Source organism: Physeter macrocephalus, chromosome 17, assembly GCF_002837175.3.
Source record: "Physeter macrocephalus isolate SW-GA chromosome 17, ASM283717v5, whole genome shotgun sequence".
Classification (NCBI taxonomy): Eukaryota; Metazoa; Chordata; class Mammalia; order Artiodactyla; family Physeteridae; genus Physeter; species Physeter macrocephalus.
In genome coordinates, this window is record NC_041230.1 from 51219223 (window position 1) to 51241670 (window position 22448).

General features: G+C 45.7%; 1 protein-coding gene across 1 annotated transcript in view; it reads left to right on the top strand.

Moving 5' to 3' along the window:
- CDH13 (cadherin 13) overlaps window positions 1-22448 on the top strand; it is a 1052304-nt gene that overhangs the window by 872507 nt on the left and 157349 nt on the right. Inside the window, exon 8 of the mRNA XM_024125020.3 lies at window positions 18903-19043. Within this exon, the coding sequence (XP_023980788.1) occupies window positions 18903-19043 (141 nt within the window). The remainder of the gene's footprint in view (window positions 1-18902; window positions 19044-22448) is intronic.

Consider the following 22448-nt stretch of genomic DNA (forward strand, 5'->3'; position numbering starts at 1 on the left):
CAAGCATTAGACCTCGTGGTGCTTTCACAGGCACAGAATACCACGTGGATAATGGATGCTTTGGGGTAGGAAAGCGTTAAACGGCTCTGATCCTCCTGTGCTTACTGGCCAGATCCTCCTCATGACTCATGGATGACCACATTAAAGGAAGCAAAGCTGGGGAAAGACGAAGTTTCCCAGCACAGCCTTTAAAGGACCCCCATGTCACACCTCAAGGCCAATTAACATTTAGTCGAATTCTTGGTTTGCACCCCCAGCCAGCTGTGGGGCCGGCTCTCTGGAGAAGTCTGTGTGTTTGCTGAGATATAAACGTGCAGGGCTGCACACTGACATTTAGAGAGCCGCCTCGAGGCCTGTGTCCTTTACTTAATGTGCTTTTTCTATTGTAATGGGAGGGCCGCACAGACTCCCCTGTTAGAATTGCTAATGGCCGTCACTTCTCGGTTCAAGGAAATGGTTGTCTGCTTTCAAGCAAATCCCAGGTCTTGGGACTCATGGCTTTGCACTGGAGCCTAGGACATGAGGAGGAGAGAAGAGCAAGAGGCCACATCCAGAACCACACGCCTTGTGATCCATTCCCCCCCTCCCCAAATCACATAGAAATGTCCAAATCACCTTGACCTTACATTTCAGTTCAGGTAATAAAACTTAACTCTTTTTCAGACCACTAAATAATATTTATTGTAAAAAAATTAGAAAATTAGAAAATAATACGAAGAATAAAATAAAAATTGCATAACCACACCAGAGATGATTGCTGTTAATATCTTGCTATACGTAATTCTCTTGCCCTATTTAAAAATTGCGTATAGATAAGTCCATTTCTTACAAAAATGGGATCTCCGTGTTCATACAGTTTTGTTACCTGCTTTTTCCTCTCAACAATGTAATAGAAACGTTTTCCATGGTATTAAATATTCTCCGACTAAGCATTTATTTATTTATTTACTTTTTGTGGTACGCGGGCCTCTCACTGTTGTGGCCTCTCCCGTTGCGGGGCACAGGCTCCGGACGCGCAGGCTCAGTGGCCATGGCTCACGGGCCCAGCCGCTCCGCAGCATGTGGGATCTTCCCGGACCGGGGCACGAACCCGTATCCCCTGCATCGGCAGGCGGACTCTCAACCACTGCGCCACCAGGGAAGCCCCTAAGCATTTATTTTTAATGTGGGTGCCTCTGGTTTGAACGGCGGCAGTCTTCAATACTGCAGAGAGCTATGCTGGGTGGATTTGAGTAGATTTTTTTCTCACAGTATTATGATGATGTTTAAATGATGCATCTGTGAAAATATCCCTGGCCACCCGTTCCTGGATGGGGAAGAATGTCTAGCCATTCTTGATTTGCTCAGACCCTGTAAATTATCCATTCCTCATAGCCACAGGGCCTTTTTCTGGATGGTAAAATATGCTGGGACTGAGGGTCCCAGGGTACAGACCAGCAGTGAGTGTCTGGCTGATTGAGAGCTTGTCAAGGGGACCTGGTTACACGGGCACACCCCATCTTTCAGGGCGGCTGAAATGTAAATAACCATTGTAGGTTCCAGGCTGAAATATATTACAGGGAGGATGTGAGAGACATGCAAATGTTGTAGGTTTCAAAAGCGGATAACGTACAGCAGGAAGTAGGGACCGCCTTCAGGATGTGAGGGACCCTTGAGCCAAGCCCTCAAGGGCAGGTACGGTTTGGAGAGACAGAGGGCAGTAGACGTTTGGGTAGGTACTGGTCTGCTAGTGTTTAATGAACATCTACTGTACGCCTGACAATAGGCAGGTGTCACGGATATGACAATGAAGAGACATCAGTGATCCCTGGCTCCTAACAGCGTACAGCTTTGTAAACATATGGCACAATTCAGAGTGATAAGCGGTCCAGTAAGAGAGCATCCTGGGTGCAATCATAGTAATAATAAATGCTCAACAAATGTTCACTATTGGGTGTTGTGCATTTATCATTTCATTTAGTCCTCCCATCAACACTGTGGGGTAGATACTATTATTCCCCCTCTTTTACAAATGATAAAAGTGAGACTTCGTGAGAGTAACTCGTTCACCGTCAACACGTGCAGCTAGTTGGTGGTGTTCCCTTCATGATGCGCTAATCATTTTGCAGGCATCCTCTTCCTTAATCCTCATGACAACCTTTCAAGGTAGATGATGATATACCCATTTTCAGAGGCGTTATTGGAAGCACCGAGAAAGTTAAGTGATTTGTCCAGGTCCACACAGGTAGTAAGGGGTGGGACAGGGCTGCCTCTAATGCTGTCTGATTCTGAGGGCCGCACCATCTCCACACCTCGTTATTATGACCTCAGCGAGAGGTGGATCCTGGCTGGTCCAGGGGACTGTTACTCACCAAGATTCAGAGTTTCCTAAGGGTGAAGTCACACTCGATCATTCTTTCCAATTTTAAGTATTTATTAGGCATCTTTGATGTCCAAGAACTATACTGATGGGCACAGAGTCACAGCCGTTGAGAAGCTTACAGGCTAGCAGGGAGCTAAGTGTGCAATAGTGATAAGGTGGGTATTTATTAAACGTAAGCACGAATAAGGCGCAGTGTGAGTACAGAAAAGTAGACTCCAAAGTAGACGTGGCAGAATCCGGGCAGGCTTCACAGAGGAGTAACGTGGGAGCTGAGACTTAACCGATGAGTAGGTGCCTGCCTGGGGGACACGTGGATGGAAGCCGTCCTAGGCAATGGGAACAGTGTTCGCGGAGGCATAGAGGTGAAGAGAACCTGGTGGGGTTCAGAAGCCACAGCCAGCGATTAAGTATTGCTGGGCTAACAAATGAGGGGAGGCGTGGTAGGAAATGTGATTAGAGGGGGACAAATCTCCAAGGGCCTTCAAGTGCCAATCCACAGAGCTTAGACAGGATCCTGGTAGCAATAGGAGCCATGGAAAGATTTAGAGAACAGCAGGAGAGTGATCAGGGTTGAGAGTTAGAAAGATAGTTGTCATGAAAATGCACTTGAGGTGGTGAGGTGGCACTCAGGGACACCACAGAGGCTTATTTTTTGTGCCTTGAACTAAAGGAGAAGTAACGGGAATGGAAAGAAGAGGATGGATATAAACAATTTAAGGGGGTGGAATTGATCAACTTGGTAACTGATTAAATTGGGTCTGGGGAGGTCCTAAGTCTGAGATCAGTGCACCACCCAGTTTTCATTTCTGTCCATTTCATTACTTTCCCGTTTCTTTTACGCTCTCATTAAAAGTTCCATGGGGTTGGAGTTGACTCTAATAAGAAGTCTGAGAACCGCCAAATGTTTGCGTTGATTGCTGGGCCAAATAGCAACACTTAGCATCCCTGTTAGGTGACAGATCTCTGTTTGTGGGAGTCAGTGTTTATAAAAGAAAGAAAAGTGCCTTCCGCATAGAAGGGGTCATTTATTCTGTTTATTTTTAAAATACTTTTATGTTGTTAAAATCCCAGCCTTTGATTTTTAGGTCTATAATGAAATTTGGGCAGGTTGGATTTCAGCTGGCATTTAATGAAATATGCTTTTTATTTTTTGTAAGTTGATGAAAACCTCTTTTATAAAAATCACAACTATATTCATTCATCCATCCAACAAATGAATATGGGACATTTGGAAGGCAGGTAATGGTCTCTGCCCTCATAAAGCTTATAATCGAGCCATCTATCCAAAACTACATCTTCAGCGTTTGCTCCTATTTTAAATAGGTGCTCACTGCCTTGAGTATCAATAGAGAAGAATAGCAAGAATGTCAGAAGTCAGTCCTCAAGAATTACTTTCAGTGTTTTTAAAATGTTTCGGACTTAACTATCCATCCCGCGCGCCTCTACCTCAGGACCTTTGTCCTTGCTGACTCATCTGCCTGGATTGCTCTCTCCCAGGGTATCTCTGTGGCTCCTTCCTGGCCTCTTCATGGCTCTGATCAGATGTGACCTTCTTTGAGCCTCCACCCTCACTCCAGAACTCTCTATCCTCCTTCTTAATTTTTTCCCATAGCATCTATCTCTATTGGTTTTGCTACAGTCTGTCTCCTCACCTAGAAGATAAGCTCCATGAAGAGGAGGGGGGGTCTTGTGACTTTTGTCTGCAGCTCTATCCCCACCAGCTAAACAAACACATGGCTCTCAGTTGGCCCTCAGAGAACATTTGAGGAATAAATGAATGAACCCTCTTTGAGTCTCAGGTTCTCACCTGCAGCCTGGGGGCAGGGGGAGGGCTTGCTGAGATGTGAGTGCAAGGAGAGCGGCAGAGTCTCAGGATGCTTGGCTCGGGGTGGGGGGAGGGGGACGACCACGGCTGGCGTGGTGGGCAGGTCAGGCTGCTTGAGCAGGACAGCGCTCAGCCAATGTCTCTCTGTCTTTATAACGATGTTTTCTGGTTTTTACACAGCTCTTGGCTTAATACGTTTTTCTCCATTGGGCCCAAAATACAATTTAAAAGGGAAAAAAAATATTCTGAGGGTATAGATCTAATGTCATAAGCATCACTTTGGAGAGGTTTTGTGTTTATTTTGTCGTTTTTCTTTTTGAACACTGTAACTTTTAAAATGTAAGGTATTTCCTCGTTACCCAAGCCATACATTTTTCAGGCTGGAAAAAATAGTAAATATAGATAACCCAAAACAGGGAGGAAAAAAGAATATGTATCTGTAATTCCATCCTACTGACCTAACCATTGTAAACATTGTGTGTGTGTGTGTGTGTGTGTATGGATGGATAGATAGATATAGAGATGGGCTTTTAAACAGATATATATATAAATAAAATCCCATATATATATATATATATATATATATATATATATATATATATATATATATATATATAAAATCTCCCCCTGGCCAGTGGTTACAGCTGCTGGTGCACCATATGCTCGGCCGGTCCAGGTGGCCTTCCCTCCCTCAGTGCCATGAGGCTGCTAAACCGGAACCTCTTTCCACCTTCCTGCACCCTATAGCTCCTTCCCAAGTTGCTCCAGAGTTTGTACTCTGCTATCTCAGGAAACAGCAGTCACAGCGAGACACAGTGACCCACACTCAGGCAAGGGCACAGCGAGAATAGTGAGGACGGGATAATGTGAGGCTCCTTTTTAAGTGAGAGTCAGAGGGGATGAGAGAGGGTACCAGGGCCTTCTAGCATGGTGGCCTGGGTGGAGGAGGACACCACACACCAGGACGGGGAAGGAGTGTGCTTGGCTCGGAAGATCCTGAGTTTGCTTTGGGACATGCTGTATTTGCAGCGCTTGTGAAACGTTCAGGTGGAAATGTCAAGCAAGCAGTTAGAAGTGTGTATCTGGGAATTAGGAGAGATTTGGACATAAAAGAGACAGGTGGTCATTGAAGCTGTCAGAATCAGTAAGGTGGGGAGAAATGAAGCTGTGGGAATACCGGGGTCTCCAAGAAGGCAGACGTTTAGGGACTTGGAGAGTGTTCAAAGAGCTGCCCCTACCTGGCGACTGGTCCGAACAAAGCTCAGACCCTTCCAAGCCCAGCCCATCCAGGGCTGGTGTGAACAGATGGGAAATGGGTTCCCATAGGGAATCCATGCGCTACCACTAAGAGAGGCTATGAGGTGACGAGGGGACCCCAGAGTGCAGCACTTAGGAGTGTAGGCTGTGGACCCAAGAACTTGCGTTCCGGTCCCGGCTCCATCATGTGAGAGCTGTGTGTCCTTGGGCAACAGGATCCTCCCCGACACAGTGGGAGCTACAGTTTTCCCCTCCTAAGGGGGGGTGGGTCATGAGGGTCGGCAGAGGCAAGGCACACGAAGGGTTAAGCACCATGTCCAGCACATAGCAAGTGCTCGATGAGGCACGTAGCCACGATGATTGATAATGACTGACGGTCTGAATGGGACCCAGCTGGACTGTAAGGAATGAGTACTTGTGGCCTGGAGCAGAGAGGGCCGTCCATAGGTTGCGGTTAGAGCCAGGCGGGAGCACGAGGCACACAGGCATGGCCTCGTCCCCGGGCTGAGGCCTGACCCCCATCGGGACCTGAGCTGAGGCTCTGGGATTCCCTCTCGGACGTCTCTGTAGGCAACAGAGCTCAATTCCCCTCTGCTTTGAAAAGGGCACTGGAGAGGAGCTGGAGGGAACGCAGAACACTCTATTTATTGTTATTTTTAAAAAATAAAATGGAAAGGAGCCCTCCAAGGGCATGTTCGCGGGTTTTATTATTTGTGAGGAAAAACACGCTTGTCTTTATCAACATTCTGTCCGTCTGTGAGACTGGGCCGGCAAAGGGCAAGACCAAATGTTAAGTCGTAACATTTGACTCCTCGTTCGTTGCAGAGCTAACGTACAAGGGTGTTAATAGGCTTAGCTCTTGTCAGCCGGGCCAAGACAGTTTCAAGACCAAAATGAATGATGCAGCCAAGATCACAAAAGGGCCGCCTTGTGCGAATGGGGCAGGAGATCACGATGCGCTGGGTGGTCTTGTCCAAATAATGCGGGAGGAAGGTGAGCTAGAGGACTCGCTGTTGCAGGCATGAAAATGACAGGAGAGCCTTCCAGAATAATCCACGGCCGGGTCATCCTGGTTGCCTTTTCTCCCTAGTAATATGAATTCGCTTTTGGAACAACAGCAGTGGCGTAATTGGAATCCATCTTGTGTGATTTTTCCTCGGATGATTTAGAATTAGTTCAATCTATCTTCGAAGAGGATAACCCAATGACAGCGTACAAGGGCTATCCTGCATTGCTTTCCTGTCCTCGGGTGGGGTGGGTGGGTGTCAGTGGCCGATTCATTACTCTCTCAGCGGGGTCCTTTGTTTCTAAAGCTACCTGGGATTATTACAGCAATAGAACTCTAAAGCAAAGTAAGCTTTGCATAAAACTGCATTTGGCTTCAGGGAAAACTTAGAATACTGATGAAAAGTAACCCTGGATGGCAGATTGCGTTAAGAGATCACATCTGCATGGGAGCAGGCTCTAGGAAACGGGCTTGGATCAAGCTTGACAAAGGCCGCTTAGACTGTGCTTGTCTAAGGGGAGGAGGTGACACTGATTAAGCGCCTGAAATTAACAGGCAAAAGGCCATTACCATGCAGAGAACCAAGAGCAGGCGAAGGTGGTAAAGCCGCAATTTCTCCAAGTGGTGGGCATTTAGAACCTAATTTTAGAAACATCCTCCAACCCTCGGTGGGCTCATGTGCCTTTGTCACTGGGAGTCAGTAATTGAATTTTCTGGATGTTTTGACCAGTATATATCTTTGTGAAGCCGATTACACAGCAGAACGCAATTTTTAGTCAGACCTTAAAAGCATTACATTCTGCTGTGTGATTAGAAAACATGCAGAGAGTGCCGTCCTTCTCACTGCACTTGATCTGGGGGAGAGGAAAGGAAAAAAAAACCCTTGCTATTCCATGTCACCTAGTAAGATTCATTTAGATTCTATGCAGATAATTTAATAACAGATTTTGTAAAACCTTAACATAAGGAGCCACCATAAAACGTATTATCTTTTATTACCCTTACAGAGAATGACATTTTAGAAGGTAATAAATCGAAACCCAAGAAAAGCTATTTGCTTTCAGAGACTGCTTGGCGGATGACAGGGATACCAGTTTCCCGATTTTATACTGTGGCACCTGTGTCTCCCCAGGGTCACCTGAGGCAGCCCCCAGATGGGTTTGCTGAGGCCTGTCTGAGCAACATTCCCTGGCCCTCTCTTCTTTTTTGCAAGGTCGTTCCCATCCAGACCTCACTGCTGAGCATTGGGTTGTCCCACCTTTACCGGTCCCCCTTCCGTCTTAACACAGTCGGGATTTGTGACAGGCCGGGAGCTGAGCCTGGGCTTGGGACCTGCCCTGGGGCATCTGCCATGAGGTGGGGGAGAGCTCACCCCACCAGCATCAGAGAAGGCCAAGCCTCCCTTGGCATGGATGCCTCTCTAACGGGGAAGGACTTTCCCTGCTCGCTCCTGGAAAGCTAGAGCCTTATCACCGTGCGCTACTCTGCACAACCCAGCCTTCTAGAGACCAGCTCAGCCCGTCCAGCCTTGCCCAGGCCCTGCCTTTGGACCCACAACTGCTGCAACCCGGAAGAGCATCCCTGAGGCCAAGCTTTCTGCGTACCGATCCGCATCACCACCCCTTGATTTTTTCATTCGCCAAATATTAACAGAGAGTAGGAGACACTGGGGTGGCTGTGTGATTTTTCCCCGGGGGGTTTAGAATTCAATTTATTTTCAAAGAGTGTAAGCCAGTGGCCACGTAAAGGCAGTATTTTGGGGCCTCCACGTCTCAGAGGGCCAGGTGTCATGTATATGGCAGGAGTGAGTTAGAGACAGGGCCCTTGCTTCCATCGACGGCTGTAATGAATACCCGGAAAGTGACTGACATATTGAAAACCGTATATTTTGAAGAGAAAACTCTCCAATAAACGGATCTGGTGTTTACCACTTTGTAGACGGGAAGAAATTCATCTTCTCTTCCTACTGGACAGAGTTGTAGGAAAGGTCTGGTTGACGTTACGCTTCAAAGGATTGAAATGGAAATATTTTCCAGAGGAAAGATAGTGGATGCTATTCTGGGAAGGTGGGCAGTCCTGGGAAGGGGGCAGCTGGGAGTGAAATGAAGGTGGCAGCTGGTGACAGTGAGCACCACGTGGGGCAGGGAGGCTGGCGAGCATCTTGGCTCTGCAGGATGCTTGAGGAGCGCTCTGCAGAGAAGCTGTATCCATCCCCTCCGGCTGCCATAGCAAGACCACAAAATCTGTGGCTTAAACAACACACATTTATTATCTTACAGTTCTGGAAGTCAGAAGTCCAAAATGAGTTTCACTGGGGTAAATTCAAGGTGTCAGTGGGGCTGATTTCTTCTAGAAGCTCTAGGGAAACATTTGTGCCCTTGCCTTTCCCACCTTCTAGAGGCCACCTGCATTCCTTAGCTCATGGCCCCTTCCTCCATCTCTCCATCTTTAAGGTCAGCAGTGTACCACCTTCTTCGTCTTCAAGCCTCTCTCTCTCTCTCTCTCTCTCTCTCTCTCTAGGCCACCTGCATTCCTTAGCTCATGGCCCCTTCCTCCATCTCTCCATCTTTAAGGTCAGCAGTGTACCACCTTCTTCGTCTTCAAGCCTCTCTCTCTCTCTCTCTCTCTCTCTCTCTCTCTCTCTCTCTCTCTCTCTCTCCCTCCCTCCTTCCATTGTTGCATCTCCTTCTCTGGCTCTCCCACCTCCCTCGTATAAGGACCCTTGTAATTACTTTGGATCCACCCGGATAATCCAGGATAATCTTCTCCTCTCAATATTCTTTACTCAATCACATCTTCAAAGTCCTTTTAGCCACATAAGGTACCGTATTCCCTGGTTCCAGGGATCAGGACATGGACATCTTTGGGGGCCAGTATTCTGTCTACCACAGAAGGTGTGAAAGCCTCTAGGACCAAAAGCTTGACGGCATTTAGAGCTCACTCGCACTGTGCCCTGTGCTTGACTCGTGAACCTGACACTGGGCATCTAACAGCTTAATCACAGAGACAGACGTGTGAAGGGAACATTGCTGTGCCATTAAGTCCGCCAAGAAGAAAGCATTCACCATAACATACACACAGGACGAATGCAGAGGGGGAAGGAGTAATTCTGGGAAGAGCGGAAAAGCTTTAGGAGGGAAACACATCTAAGTAAGGTTTATAAGGACGAGTAATTCTCCAAGGGGGTGGAGGGAATCATGGGTAGGGAGGGCCTCCCAGGCAGAGGGCGCAGCACGAGCTCAGGTGTCAAGGAGTGGGGGGCCTGAGATGTTGGGATGGCATGTAGCCCGGTGTTACAGGAGTGCAGCGCTGTGAGTGGGGAGCACTAGGAGATCAGGACAGCACGGGGGTGTCGTCTCGGCTTTAGGAGCTTGAGCCTTATCCTGTAGCTACCGAAGGGCTGCTGAAGCATTTTGAGGAGGGTCTTGTGGTCAAGGGGCAGTTTAGGCAGCTCACTGTGTCTGGCTTTGGGTGGAGAGGGGTCTGGAAGAGAGCAGAGGAAACCAGTCTGGAAGCTGTTGTAGTAACTCAGGTGAGAAAAGATGAGGACTCGAAGTCATGTGACAACAGGGATGACAGAGAAAGGAGGATGGACTCAGGAGAGGTTGGGGAGGTGACCTCAGTAACACTTGATGATGGGCTCTTTGAAGTGAAAGCGGGAAGAGCTGAGGACAGCTCCCAGGCGTTCAGCTTGAGGTGATGCCTCCAAGAGGAGGGCCGTGTTGCAGGGACGGTAACAGGTTTTGTCATTGGTCCATGAAAATTGAGGGAGAGCATCCAAAGGAGACACCCAGAAGATGAAGCAGGCTCGAGGGGCAACCATAGTGTTAGTTAATGCCTTACTGGGAGTACACTTTTTCTAGAAAGGGAAAAGAAAGGAAAATTCCACGGAGAGAGAAACTTTGGTAAACTACGTTTGTTTTTCATTTAAATTGCGTCATAAACAGGTGGGTTTTAAATTAAAATAAGGGAGACCTGCGTTCCCTCAAGCGTTCACTCAGAACGATGCTAACCCAAGTGTGGTCCTCACATCAGCGGCATCCACGTCTCCTAGAAACTTTCTGAAAACGCACTCCGCAGGCCCCACCCTGGACCTCATGCATCATTAGCCCTCTAAGTGGGCTGCACATCTGTGTTTTCATGCACCCACCAGGGAATTCTGATACAAGCAAGTTCCAGAAGCACTGACTGAGACAGTCTGTCTTAAGCACCTACTATGTACTGGGCATAATGTTGCCATGGCAATTCAAGGCCAAAAGTTTAGAAGAAACAGGCTAACACAGTAAACAGTGACTGTGAAAATATATAAAAACGATAGAGAAAGAGCACTTGACTTTTATTTTATTTTCCTTCAAGTTTTAGACGTCTGTACTTCGTTGTCTCAATCAAACAGATTAACCAAGCAATTCTTTAGCATGTTCAGATCTGCCCCAAACCAACCATATGCTTCTTGGGATTCCCTAACTCTGTTCCCTCAGGCTGGGAGCTCCTTGAAGGTGGGATGGACTAGATGGTGTCTGAGATACTTTCAAGAAACAATGGGTTGTGTCTCTTCTCTTCGCAAACCTTGGTTCCAGCCACACTGGTGGCCCTGTGTTAGCGGGACCTCCATGCTGGTGCTCAGGCTCCTCTTCCCTCTCTGAATTCTCTGCCCTCACAGCCTCCTTCAAAGCTCAGCTCCAGCCTGCATTATCCTGAAGCCACTTAAAAACCACAGTAGCCCTCCCAGCTGCACCGTTCACATCTGAAGCTATTGCATACATGTTCAGCACACACTACCTGGTGCCTTGTGGAGCCACTTGTACATGTTTTACCTTCAGCCAAGCCATGAGTTCCTTGCAAGTAGGGAATATATTTTATACTTCTTCTTGTTCCCAAGGTGTCCTGACCAGAATCAGAATCAGTCTTCAGTTCTTATTAAACCATTGAATTTAGTAGTGTTTTAGGATTAATAGCTTCTCATGTTCTTCCACAGAAATTCACTTCCACATCAAGACCCCATTTCTAATCCTATAGTAGGAGATTCTCCTCTGCAGGAACGTCTCCTTCCTCCCCCGACCAAGGCCTGGGCTAAGTGGGCTTTCTTTTGCAATAACCACAGCACTTTTCTTACTCCCGTCTCATTCTGCTGAAATTACCTGGGAATTATCTAGCACCAGATTTGTCTCCCTTTACTTGTTACTGCTCTCTAGCACAATGCCTAACGTGTCGTAAATGCTCAGTAAATATTAAATAAAAGTCATGTCGCCTTCCTGAGCACCCATGTCCTGACCCCCTTCTCATAGACCTTAATTGGTACACTTCAAATAACACTTATCTCATCATACCTTACATACTTGTTTTCTGTTCATTTATCTAAAAATGGACTGAAAGGAGCATCTGTATCATTCATCACATCCTCGCAGAGTTACTTGAACCTAGTGGACACTTTATATATGTTTCAGTGGAATCAACCTGAATGTCAAATATTTACCGCCTTGGGTCTGAAGGGTGTGATTTTTCCAGGTATGTTATGAATGCCTTTGGCATTTTATTTGCCGTGACTCATCAGTAACATCAGAAGAAGTACACTTCACATGGAAATGTTTTATTTGTTTTTGGTATCCCTCAACCTGAAATCTGTCACTTAGGTTATTCCAACTGCATGTGTCTAAGAGGCTGTGTTTATTTCCCCTGCTGCTTCCCCACCCTACTGGCTTTGTCAGCAACCAGTAAATCTGGGGAAATGAGCTACGCCTTCTCCTTATCCACCACACCCCAGCCGAAATGAAAACACAGCAGATGACGGCCAAGTACATGAACGTTCACATTAGCGGTGAGCAGCAAAGTAAAAGGAGGCCTAAAGACAAACACAAGTCAAACCCGACTTGCCGTGTTGCATAGGAAGATGGAGGAATGTCACTCACTGTCTGCAGTGGGAAAAGGGCACCTTTTACAAGGGGATGTACACGGTTCCTGCTGGATTTATGGACTACCTTTCCCCAGTGTTATGTGGCCAGAGTGGATAAGTCAAACTCCAGACAGACAACCACTTGTTCTGCTCCAGATAATGTTTTCACCAATCTGCTTGCAGTGTTTATAGACCAGGTGTCAGGGGCAGAAGAATGTGGTCCCTGTTCAGGTTCCATATCACAAGGAGTCTCAGCCTATCCGAGCAAAGCTGATGAGTAAATAAATAAACAAATTGCATTACATCTTTCCCATAAATCTCATATTAATATTATTTCTCATTAACAATACCTTCAGTGTCAGACAACAAAGGGATTTATTGAAAAAGACTCTTACAGATTTCCTTGACCCTTAAAGCACAGTTTATAAGCGGGAGCCAACTCTTACCAGCTCATGATAACGGATTGTATATATCACTTTCCAGCTGTGTACTCTATGACATCATGTTGGTAGCCTGAAATCAGCCATGGTAAGAGTATTTAAACCACCAAAGTTGACAAATGCTGCAAATCAGGCACATGTGCTGTTAAACATTTACAGGCACATCACTCTTTGTAATTCATTATTTTATAAAAAATGTATCTGTAAGTGACTAATTAGTGATAACAGCCATGTGCCAGGCACTGAATTAGTAGCTGAGAGATAAAACTTTAAACAAGACAGGTCCCTGACCTCATGGAGCTCAAGTGCTCAAGGTCAACATAGCCAATAAACAAGTAATCAATAACGGAGCATATTACAGACTGTGATAGCGCTGGAGAAAAACTGTATTCATTATTTATTGCAGCATAACAAATTACTCCAAAATGTAGTAACTTAAAACAAGAGATATTTCCTATCTCACAGTTTGTGTGTTCAGGAGTCTGGGCATGGCTTAGCTGTGTCCTCTGCTCGCTGGACTGTCACAGACTTGCAGTCTATGTGTTGGTGCAGAATTTGCAGTCTCATCAGAAGGTTTGACTGGGGAAGGATCCACTTCCGGGCTCTTCAGTGGTTGCTGGCAGCATTCAGTTCCTTCTGGCTTTCCCTGGAGGCCATCCTAGCTTCTTGCCACATCCTTAGAAGACTTTCCAAAGGTTCTACTACATAATAACAGCAGCCATCTACACATGCCAAGCTCCATGCTTGGCACTTTACCTTACCTATTTAAATCCTCACTTATCCTAGAAGTATTATTATTCTCCCCATTGGACAGGTGAGGAAACTGAGGCAGGGAGAACTTAAGTAACTTGACCAAGTTCACTCAGCTACTAAGAGGTGGAGCCAAGGTAACAGTGAGTGATCAAATGCCAATTGTCCTTCCCTAAGTGTCGGCTACCCCATTATGCAATAAGGCCCCTGCCTTCATGGAGCTTCAGTGCAGTGGAGGGTGACCATCAGAAATGAGCAGGAATTCACCTAAAGGAGGAAGTAGAGGTGGAAAGGTCAAAAGTAAGAAAAAGTGGGGTACAGTAGAAGGAAATCCAGTCCGGACAAAGTGTGAAAAGAGGTATGGAGGGCAGTTCAAGATGAAGCAAGAGGAGGATGGGATACCACGTGGGTTAATGGCAGAACCTTTCTCCATGTAACATTTATTCATTGATTTCCCCCCACAGCTACCATTATGCTTGTTATTAGTGATAAATGTTCCGTTAAATGCTCACTCGTATGGCAGTCACGGTAGCTGTTTAAAACGTCAAGGGTCCAGTGATTGATTACATGCCATATTTAGTGACATGGCTTGATTCTTTATTTTCAAGATGGAATGTTTGCTTTTCAAATCAGTGTGATCAGTGAACCCAGCCCGTGTCTGTGGAGATACACCCGAGGCTTTTTCTTGCAGACACACCATCTTCCTTTTGTTTCTAGGATATAATATTAACTGGTAGCAAGTAGACACCCAGGAAGAGATGGCAAATACAGTAGAAATGCATAGCTGCAGAATTCAAACCAGAAGAGCAGCTTGACTCATAGATTTGTCTCACAGATCAGATAGCTTAAAATAAAATCAAAGCAGTCAATTTCGTTCTCCCAGTTTTGACTCAGTGCTTCTCTTTGTCAAAATACAGTCCTATCTCCTTGAGCTGGAGTTCCCCCAAAGGATAAGCCATTCCCTGAGAATAAATGGCTGTGGTTTGGAAATGCCACTGATATGCTCAGACCTTTGAGATATAATTTAGTTCAGGGAAACAGTAATATATCATCATTATCAATAATGAAAGTAAATCACCCAGCTTGCGTGCTGCATACTGGCTAGGTGTTGGGGTCAAAGGCATGGTCCTTGCCCTTGAAAACTTTGTCATCCACTTAGGGAGATAGTAAATGGCATTCAAAATAAGACCAAACAGGAAACATAGCCTTCAAATTAGTCGGGGTAGGCTAGGCACTGTAATAAACTTCCCTTAAACCTGAACAACGGCTTGTCTCTTGTTCACGTCTCAGTCTAAAGCAGGTCAGCCAAGGGTCTCTGTGCCATATAGTCATTTGGAGATCCAGGCTTCTTCCTCTTCGGGAATAGAAAACACGGAGGATTACATGGTAGTTTTAGGGGCCAGGTCAGTCCATCACTTCTGCCCACATTCCATTGGCCAGAATTGGTCACACAAGCTCCTCTTACAGTTTAGCTGTATGCCCTGCAGTCAAAAGAAATAGGATTGGGTAAACAAGTAACATTGTCTTCACCACAGTTTCCTCTGATGGCAAGAAGCCTAAATTGATTCTGGCTTGACTTCAGTGCCAAAAACAATCTCCTGAATAAACACCGGGTGTGTTACAGAATCCAGGGGAGAGTTGAAGTCAAGAGCCAGCACAGGCCCAGATCTCAGAGGCAGAGCTTGCATCTTTCTGGTTAGAGCGGTGCCTTCAGTGTAACTCAGCCGGAAAGGCTCTTTCTATTGGAGTTGATCATACCCATCTCCCCTCTGAGACTTGAACCAACTGAGAGAAATAAACCCAAGAATCAGATCGTGCCAAGGAGAGTGCAGCTTGGCCTTTAGAGCACAGTGAGCTTCCTACCCCCTGTTCAGTTCACTCACCAGTGACAGAACAGCTGGATGGCTGAAGGTCTCGTTCCCCAGACGGGGTGCATCCCGTATGGGCAGAGAAGAGCTGCTAAGTGTCCTCCCAGAACATTCAAGAAGGTAAAATCCTGGACTTCCCTGGTGGCGCAGTGGTTAAGAATCTGCCTGCCAATGCAGGGGACACGGGTTCGAGCCCCGGTCTGGGAAGATCCCACGTGCCGCGGAGCAACTAAGCCCGTGCGGCACAACTACTGAGCCTGCGCTCTAGAGCCCACGAGCCGCAGCTACTGAGCCCACGTGCCACAACTACTGAAGCCTGCAGGCCTAGAGCCCGTGCTCCACAAGAAGAGAAGCCACCGCGATGAGAAGCACGCCCACCGCAACAAAGAGTAGCCCCCGCTCTCTGCAACTAGAGAAAGCTGGCGGGCAGCAACGAAGACCCAACACAGCCAAAAGTAAATAAGTAAATAAATTTATCTAAAAAAAAAAGAAGAAGGTAAAATCCTTCTATTGGGCCCAGGAGCAGCATGGGAGAGGCAAGAGGGTTTGCCCTACGTTCTGTCTTCGTGATGCCTGGTTTCACATTTCATATTCCCAGAATCCGATTGTCCCACCTGGGGTTAGGGAGTTAACTGTGACTCACTCAACTATTGTGAGGGAGACAAAAGTGCACGTGGCCACCAGGGCCTATTCCTCTGCATCGATGTTTCTTCCCAGACGATGGGCAGCTGTGGGCTGTCTAGGAGCCTTGTCCAGCAGAGTAACAAAGGCAGAGTGACCTCTGAGCGGTGCAGAAATGCGTATGTGTATGTAGATTTCAAGTAAGAGGGATTTAGGGGCAGACTTCCTAGAAAAGGCTCAGCTGGAGTAGGAGGCAGGTCAGAGGTGAGTGGCAGGTTTTCCAGTTGTGTAAGAGCAAGGGGGCGCATACATATGCAATTTTCTCTAAGTGTTCCACAGTTCAGAGGAGGTGCTTTTATCATGGGCTGCTTGGTTTTTATTACTTTTGTCATTGTGAAAGCAATTATGTTTATTATAGAAAAATCCCCAAATACTCATAGGCCAGTGGACTTCTTATCTTCGAGTTGCTTTTCAAAGTGGAAATCTGGAAACAACTCAAACAAATGACCATACAGTACGGAACGATTGAATAAATTATGCTGGATCCATACAGTGGACTGTTATACAGCTGTTGAATTGAATAGACAGATCTATAAGCAGAGGTGAACGTGATATGGTAAGACAGATTGTACAGCGGTGTGAATGCTATCATTTGTTTAAATATATGTGTATCTAAAATGTCTCTGTGTGTGTGTGTGTGTGTGTGTGTGTGTGTGTGTGTGTGTGTGTGTGTGTGCGTTTGATGTGTAGGACAAAGGAGAGAGACACCGGGCTACTAACAACATTTACCTCTTGGAGATGGGGTTGGGGGTGGGTAGAGAGGAATGCTCACTTTCCACTTTAGAAATGACTGGATGGTTTCTATTTTCCTTACAATAATTGGATATTCTCTGACAATACAAACATATTCTTTGGTAGCCTTAAGTTTGGCAGAAAATTGAGACTTTGGAACATCTTATCTCAAACCTTGCAATATATCTAGTTCATAGTCTAATTGATTTTCCACTAGGTTAATCAATCGAGTTCCCATTGCAGTCATAAAGTTTTATTTATATGAGGAGACAGGAATTGGCTGGTTCATTTTTTTAAATTATTTATAAAATTTGTTAAACTACAGGAGAGTTAAGCCAACGTGTCCTTCCTTTGCGCCAGCGAAAGAATTTGTATGTACCTCTGCTTAGCTCCGACTCTTTTTTGTTACAGTTATATGTGAGCATGCCCGTTGTCCACCGTAAACATCTCTGAACCCCTTAAAGAAAAGGTGCCTTTTCCCATCCCTATAACCCCAGCACCATATTTAGACTAGATGTTCAATAACTTCCAACGAAAGGAATGCATGAACTAATGAAAGGAAAAATTATAATAACTCTCTGGTCAAAAAAAATATTTCTGCAGAGGGGAAAATTTTAAAAGGAAAAGCAACGTATTCATGAAATTTTTGGAATACTATTGTGAAGAGCCTATTGTGATACCCTAGTGTGATACAATCGCTCTTACACTTTCTTGCAAATAACCAGATAATTGATCATAGCATTCGTTGCACTATTAGTCAGAATTCCCTTGTGGCTTCTCACAGAACATCTCAATTAAATGTCTTAAGGAAAGGAGAAATTTATTAGCTCATAGAACTCACAAATCTGAGGGGTAAATTCTGGCTTCAAAATTGACTATTAAAGAGCTCAAATTAGGTTACAAGAACTCCATCCCTACCTCTCAGTTCTGTGTTGTCTTCTTTCTCAGTCTGCCTTTCTCTGTGTGGTTGCAAATGGTCACCACCAGCTCCAGATTTTGTTCCTACCACCTTCAAGTCCAACAGAAAGCGGAGTTCTTTTGCCTACAAGTTCTAAAGAAATATGTCCTGGAACTGAGTTTCAATCCCAGGTGGCCTAACTTGGGTTATGTGCCCATCAAATGGCAATGGGAATGGGAGGCCCTGATTGTACAAGCCTGAGCTACATGACCATCCCTAGTCCAGGGATAGAGTCAGCCCTACCTGAGCTCCACGTGTACTAAGAGTGTGGAAGGGATGATACCCCCAAAGGAACTATAGCATCAGTACCAGAGGAGGATGGGATGTACGCTTGGGAAGGCAGGGCAGCACATATCCACTAGAGTTAACGCTTGAAGCTGCCCTGGGGTGTGTGTCCACAGCTACCTTCACTGCAAGTTGGAGAAGGGCAAGTGCTATGAGAAATTTACATCCTTGTTCGACAGCCATTATAGAATCATGCTCATCCCCCAATGTGCTTCATGGGGCAAGGTCAGCTGTTCTTTAACGACAAGCCATGCCTGGGGTCATAAACTAAACATCCTGATAGGAATGATACGAAAATCGGCAAGATCTTCTTGAAAGCGATGTTGAAATATCAGTAAAGACTCTTAAAATGTTCATACTCTTTAGCTTAATAATTCCACTTCCTGGAATCTATCATTTCTTTTTAAAGTCAAAATACATTGAGAGCTTCCTGCATAAAGATGTTCATTGCAGTGTTATTTAAAATGGTCAAAATTTTCAGAAGACTAGAAATAACCTCAAGTCCTAATAATTGAAGATGATGAAATCAATTGTAAATTATGCATATGATTATATTTTATGCAACCCTTAAAATAATATCAAGGAATTATGGTGGTAAATGATATTGCATGAGGGAAATGATATTAAGTTTCCACCCCCACAGCCAACTCTAGTCTATGAATAGCGACTGTCTTGCCTTGGAGAGATTGCAAAGACACATTGATGCACAACAGGTAAGAGTGCTCTGAAAGGCGCCTGCCCTAGATGGAGGGGGGCACACAGCGTCAGCCCGAGCATCGTGTATGTTCCCTATCCCGAGTGATAACCCAGATCTAAATGTCATCCTCGGTTGTGCTTTTGCTTTGTAGACTCTGGAAAATCCCAAGTATGAATTGATCATTGAGGCTCAAGATATGGCTGGACTGGATGTTGGATTAACAGGCACGGCCACAGCGACAATCATGATCGATGACAAAAACGATCACTCGCCTAAATTCACCAAGAAAGAGGTAAACCCCCGTTGAGCGCCAGCCTTGTGGTCATGGCCATGATTGCTGATTACTATTAATTCCGTGCACCACGGCCCTAGCCACCTCCCTGTTTGGGACATCAAAACCCTCCTTTGTGGAGAGAAGGTGGTGTCTTGCTGGAATACTTTTTTACATTTTTATCTTTTTTTTTTTTTTTGTAAAGCTGAAAATACCAGAGCATTATGAAAACAAAAGCATTGAATCTTGTTAAAGTCCATAAGAAGACAACTTTTAATGCCAAAGTGCCATTTTCATAGTTTTATTGGTGTTATTTAGTGCTGAATTGTGTGAGTCCTATTGTGATTTTAGCATAACAATAACTATTTTTTTCAGCAAGTACAGATTGAGAGGCCAGACGGAAAAGCATCAGGAAGGTAAAGCAGATTTTCTTGGCCATAACAGGGTGGCCCAGGAGCTTATAAATAACAACCAAGTTAGCTTGTCTGGGAGAACCGTTACTTATTCGCAGCTCCTGTGCTTTTATGATTGTGGATCGTGCTTGCTGTTTCCCATTTTTTCCACTGGAGCAATGTTTGGGGACAGGCTGAGTATGCAAGATTTCATCCAGCTGCTGAATTTGTATCCAGGCTAGGAAGTCACTGGCACTGTGCACCTGATGGAAATGTGCTACGGTCATGGTTTCTTTGGGGGCCAGGACCGGAGCCAAGGACTTGACGCCCCTCTTACTGAGCAGGAGCGTTGCATCAGTAGTGACAGCCCCGTCGTTTGCCAGACCTTTCCTGGACGTCCACCACCACCACGGGCTCTCCACCCCCGATCCATTGCCTCATCTGACTGTGTGAGGTTCGATTCGTGAGCCACATTTTCTACCCAATGAGAGTGCTTGTTTTAAGCTCAGAGAATCTAGATCTCCAGGGTTATAGGCAGAGGAAGTGGCAGAAATGGAATGTGAGCACAGCTCCCTGTTTACCATGCTCTCAGCTGCCAGGGCTTTGCTTCCAAGGAAGCCGTTGATATTTTCCACCCTCCCGGGAGTTCGGAGAAAAGATCCGTGTCTGGATTTGCAGTTGCCCACCCCTCTCGCAAGTGTCTCAGGGCTACCCCAGGTGGCCCTTCTCAGCCCCCTGGCTCCGCAGTGACCTCTCCACATTAGCAGCCCTACATGACTCATTCAGGAGGCGGAAATCTCCCCCTCTCCCAGTGGTGTCTTGGACACTCAGGATTCTAACCTCAAAACAACAAAGTCCACGTAGCTGACGCGGCCTATTCTGTTGCTCCCATGACACTGTTTGCATAACTGCTAATACAGATTGCTTATTATTCCCACGTTTCTCAAACTGTGTTCCAAGAAATTAGTTCCACAAGTTATTATCATTATAGGGCAGGGGGTGGGGAGAGATTTCAGGGTCAGACAGATGTGGAGAACACTGAGATGAATGGTGTGAAAGATTTCTTTTACTGTAGGACTGCTGGGTACCTTTAAAATGCTTTGTGTTTCTCTAAGAGGGGTAGGTATGGTCTGTAGGGCTTCTCAGACTTATTTGGCCTGGGAATAATTTTTCCTGGTCTATCTCACCATGGCTCATCAAGCTGGTATTCGTGGGATATTCATTGGGAGATATTGGTTTATCTGCAGAATTTCTTGCAAACCTCTTTCAAAAGAATAACTCAAGGCACAGTGTAATATTCAATATAGACATAGTAATGAAAATAGAAATTGGATAACCCCAATCTAAAATAAGAAAACCTATTAACGTTACCAGGTGGGTGAGATTAATTAGTTATTTCAGTGGAGCCTAAACTAAGCTCAGAATTGTGTACCTAGTTATGGACTAAATACTGTGAGTGAGAGGCTTTTGTTGTTGTTGTTATTAATACCAGTGAATTCAAGGAAAAATTTTAACATAGATCTTAAAATGAGAGACCTTAAGTAGTATAATGGAAAATGTATTCATCTGTGAATATTGGCAAAAGCACAAAACTCTCTTCAAATGGACATTGGGGGCTTCCCTGGTGGCACAGTGGTTGAGAATCTGCCTGCCACTGCAGGGGACATGGGTTCGAGCCCTGGTCTGGGAAGATCCCACATGCCGTGGAACAACTAAGCCTGTGCACCACAACTACTGAGCCTGGGCTCTAGGGCCTGCGAGCCACAACTACTGAAGCCCGCGCGCCTAGAGCCCATGCTCCGCAACGAGAGAAGCCACCGCCATGAGAAGCCCACGCACCGCAACGAAGAGTAGCCCCTGCTCGCCGCAACTAGAGAAAGCCCGCGTGCAGCAATGAAGACCCAACACAGCCAAAAATAAATAAATAAATAAATTTATTTTTTTTTAAAAAATGGACATTGGACAATGAGCTTGAGATTCCCTCAGGGCAGAGCTGATGTCACAACTCATATGGAGATACAAGTAACAAAACGAGAAAAATGGGTAGCTAGCAAGTACATCAGATTCTCTCTCTTAGCTATTAGGTATCCCATAGGAGTCTTTGCCAATGTTGGATAAATCAAATTCACAATTAAATTTTCTAACACGTTCCAGGATGGCTGATGTTCTTTGTCATTGATTCATACATTTTGGACACCAGAACGCTAGAGGCAGTATAACAGTGATGTGAAGGGCTGGGCTCTGGACCAGAACTGGATTCATATCACACCTACCAGCCATGGGATCTGAGCACGTTCACCGTCTACATTCTCGTTTTGTCACCTGTTCATGGGTCTGATCATAAAGCCCACCTCACTGGGTTCTTGTGGATGTCAAATGAGCTGAGTGGTGAAGAGCACTAGTGCTTGTCACCTCGTGTTCTCTGGCGTGTTGGCGATGGGGATATGGTGGTAATTTAGAAGGCGGTAGTGAGGACAGTGATGACGAGGGTAGTGGGACAAAGGCAGCGGCGAGGAAGGTGGTGAGGAAGGTGGTGGTGAGGAAGACGGCTGCGGTGAGCAAGATGGTGATATGATGGTGACGACGTTTCTAAAATTCACAAGGCCAACTGACGTTCTTATCTAAAGGGCCATCTCCCCTCCGTGTTGAAAGGCTGCTGTTTTCCTTGAAAGCGATCTATGAACCTGCTCAAGCACTTCAAAATACGTGATTAAGACCCTCAAGTTCCAGGGGAGAAGTAATTCTAGAGGAGAGGTGGCAGAATCTGTAAACCTCATCACTGTGGGCAAAAGCAAAGAAGGCTAAGAGGAACCTGTTAGGCGGAAAAAGAGGACTGATAAGGACTCAGCCCAAAGGTAGTGGTCTTGGGTGTGGAAGTGGTCAAACAGGATGAACTAGGAAGAGAGAGGAGACATGGACCCTGTGATCTTAAAGATGAAATAATTTTCAGAGATGAAGGTCAAGGTTCAGTCATCCCAGAATGGAAATGGTGGTCATTTGGGCTTGAAGGTATCTAGAAACCTGTCTAAGAAGA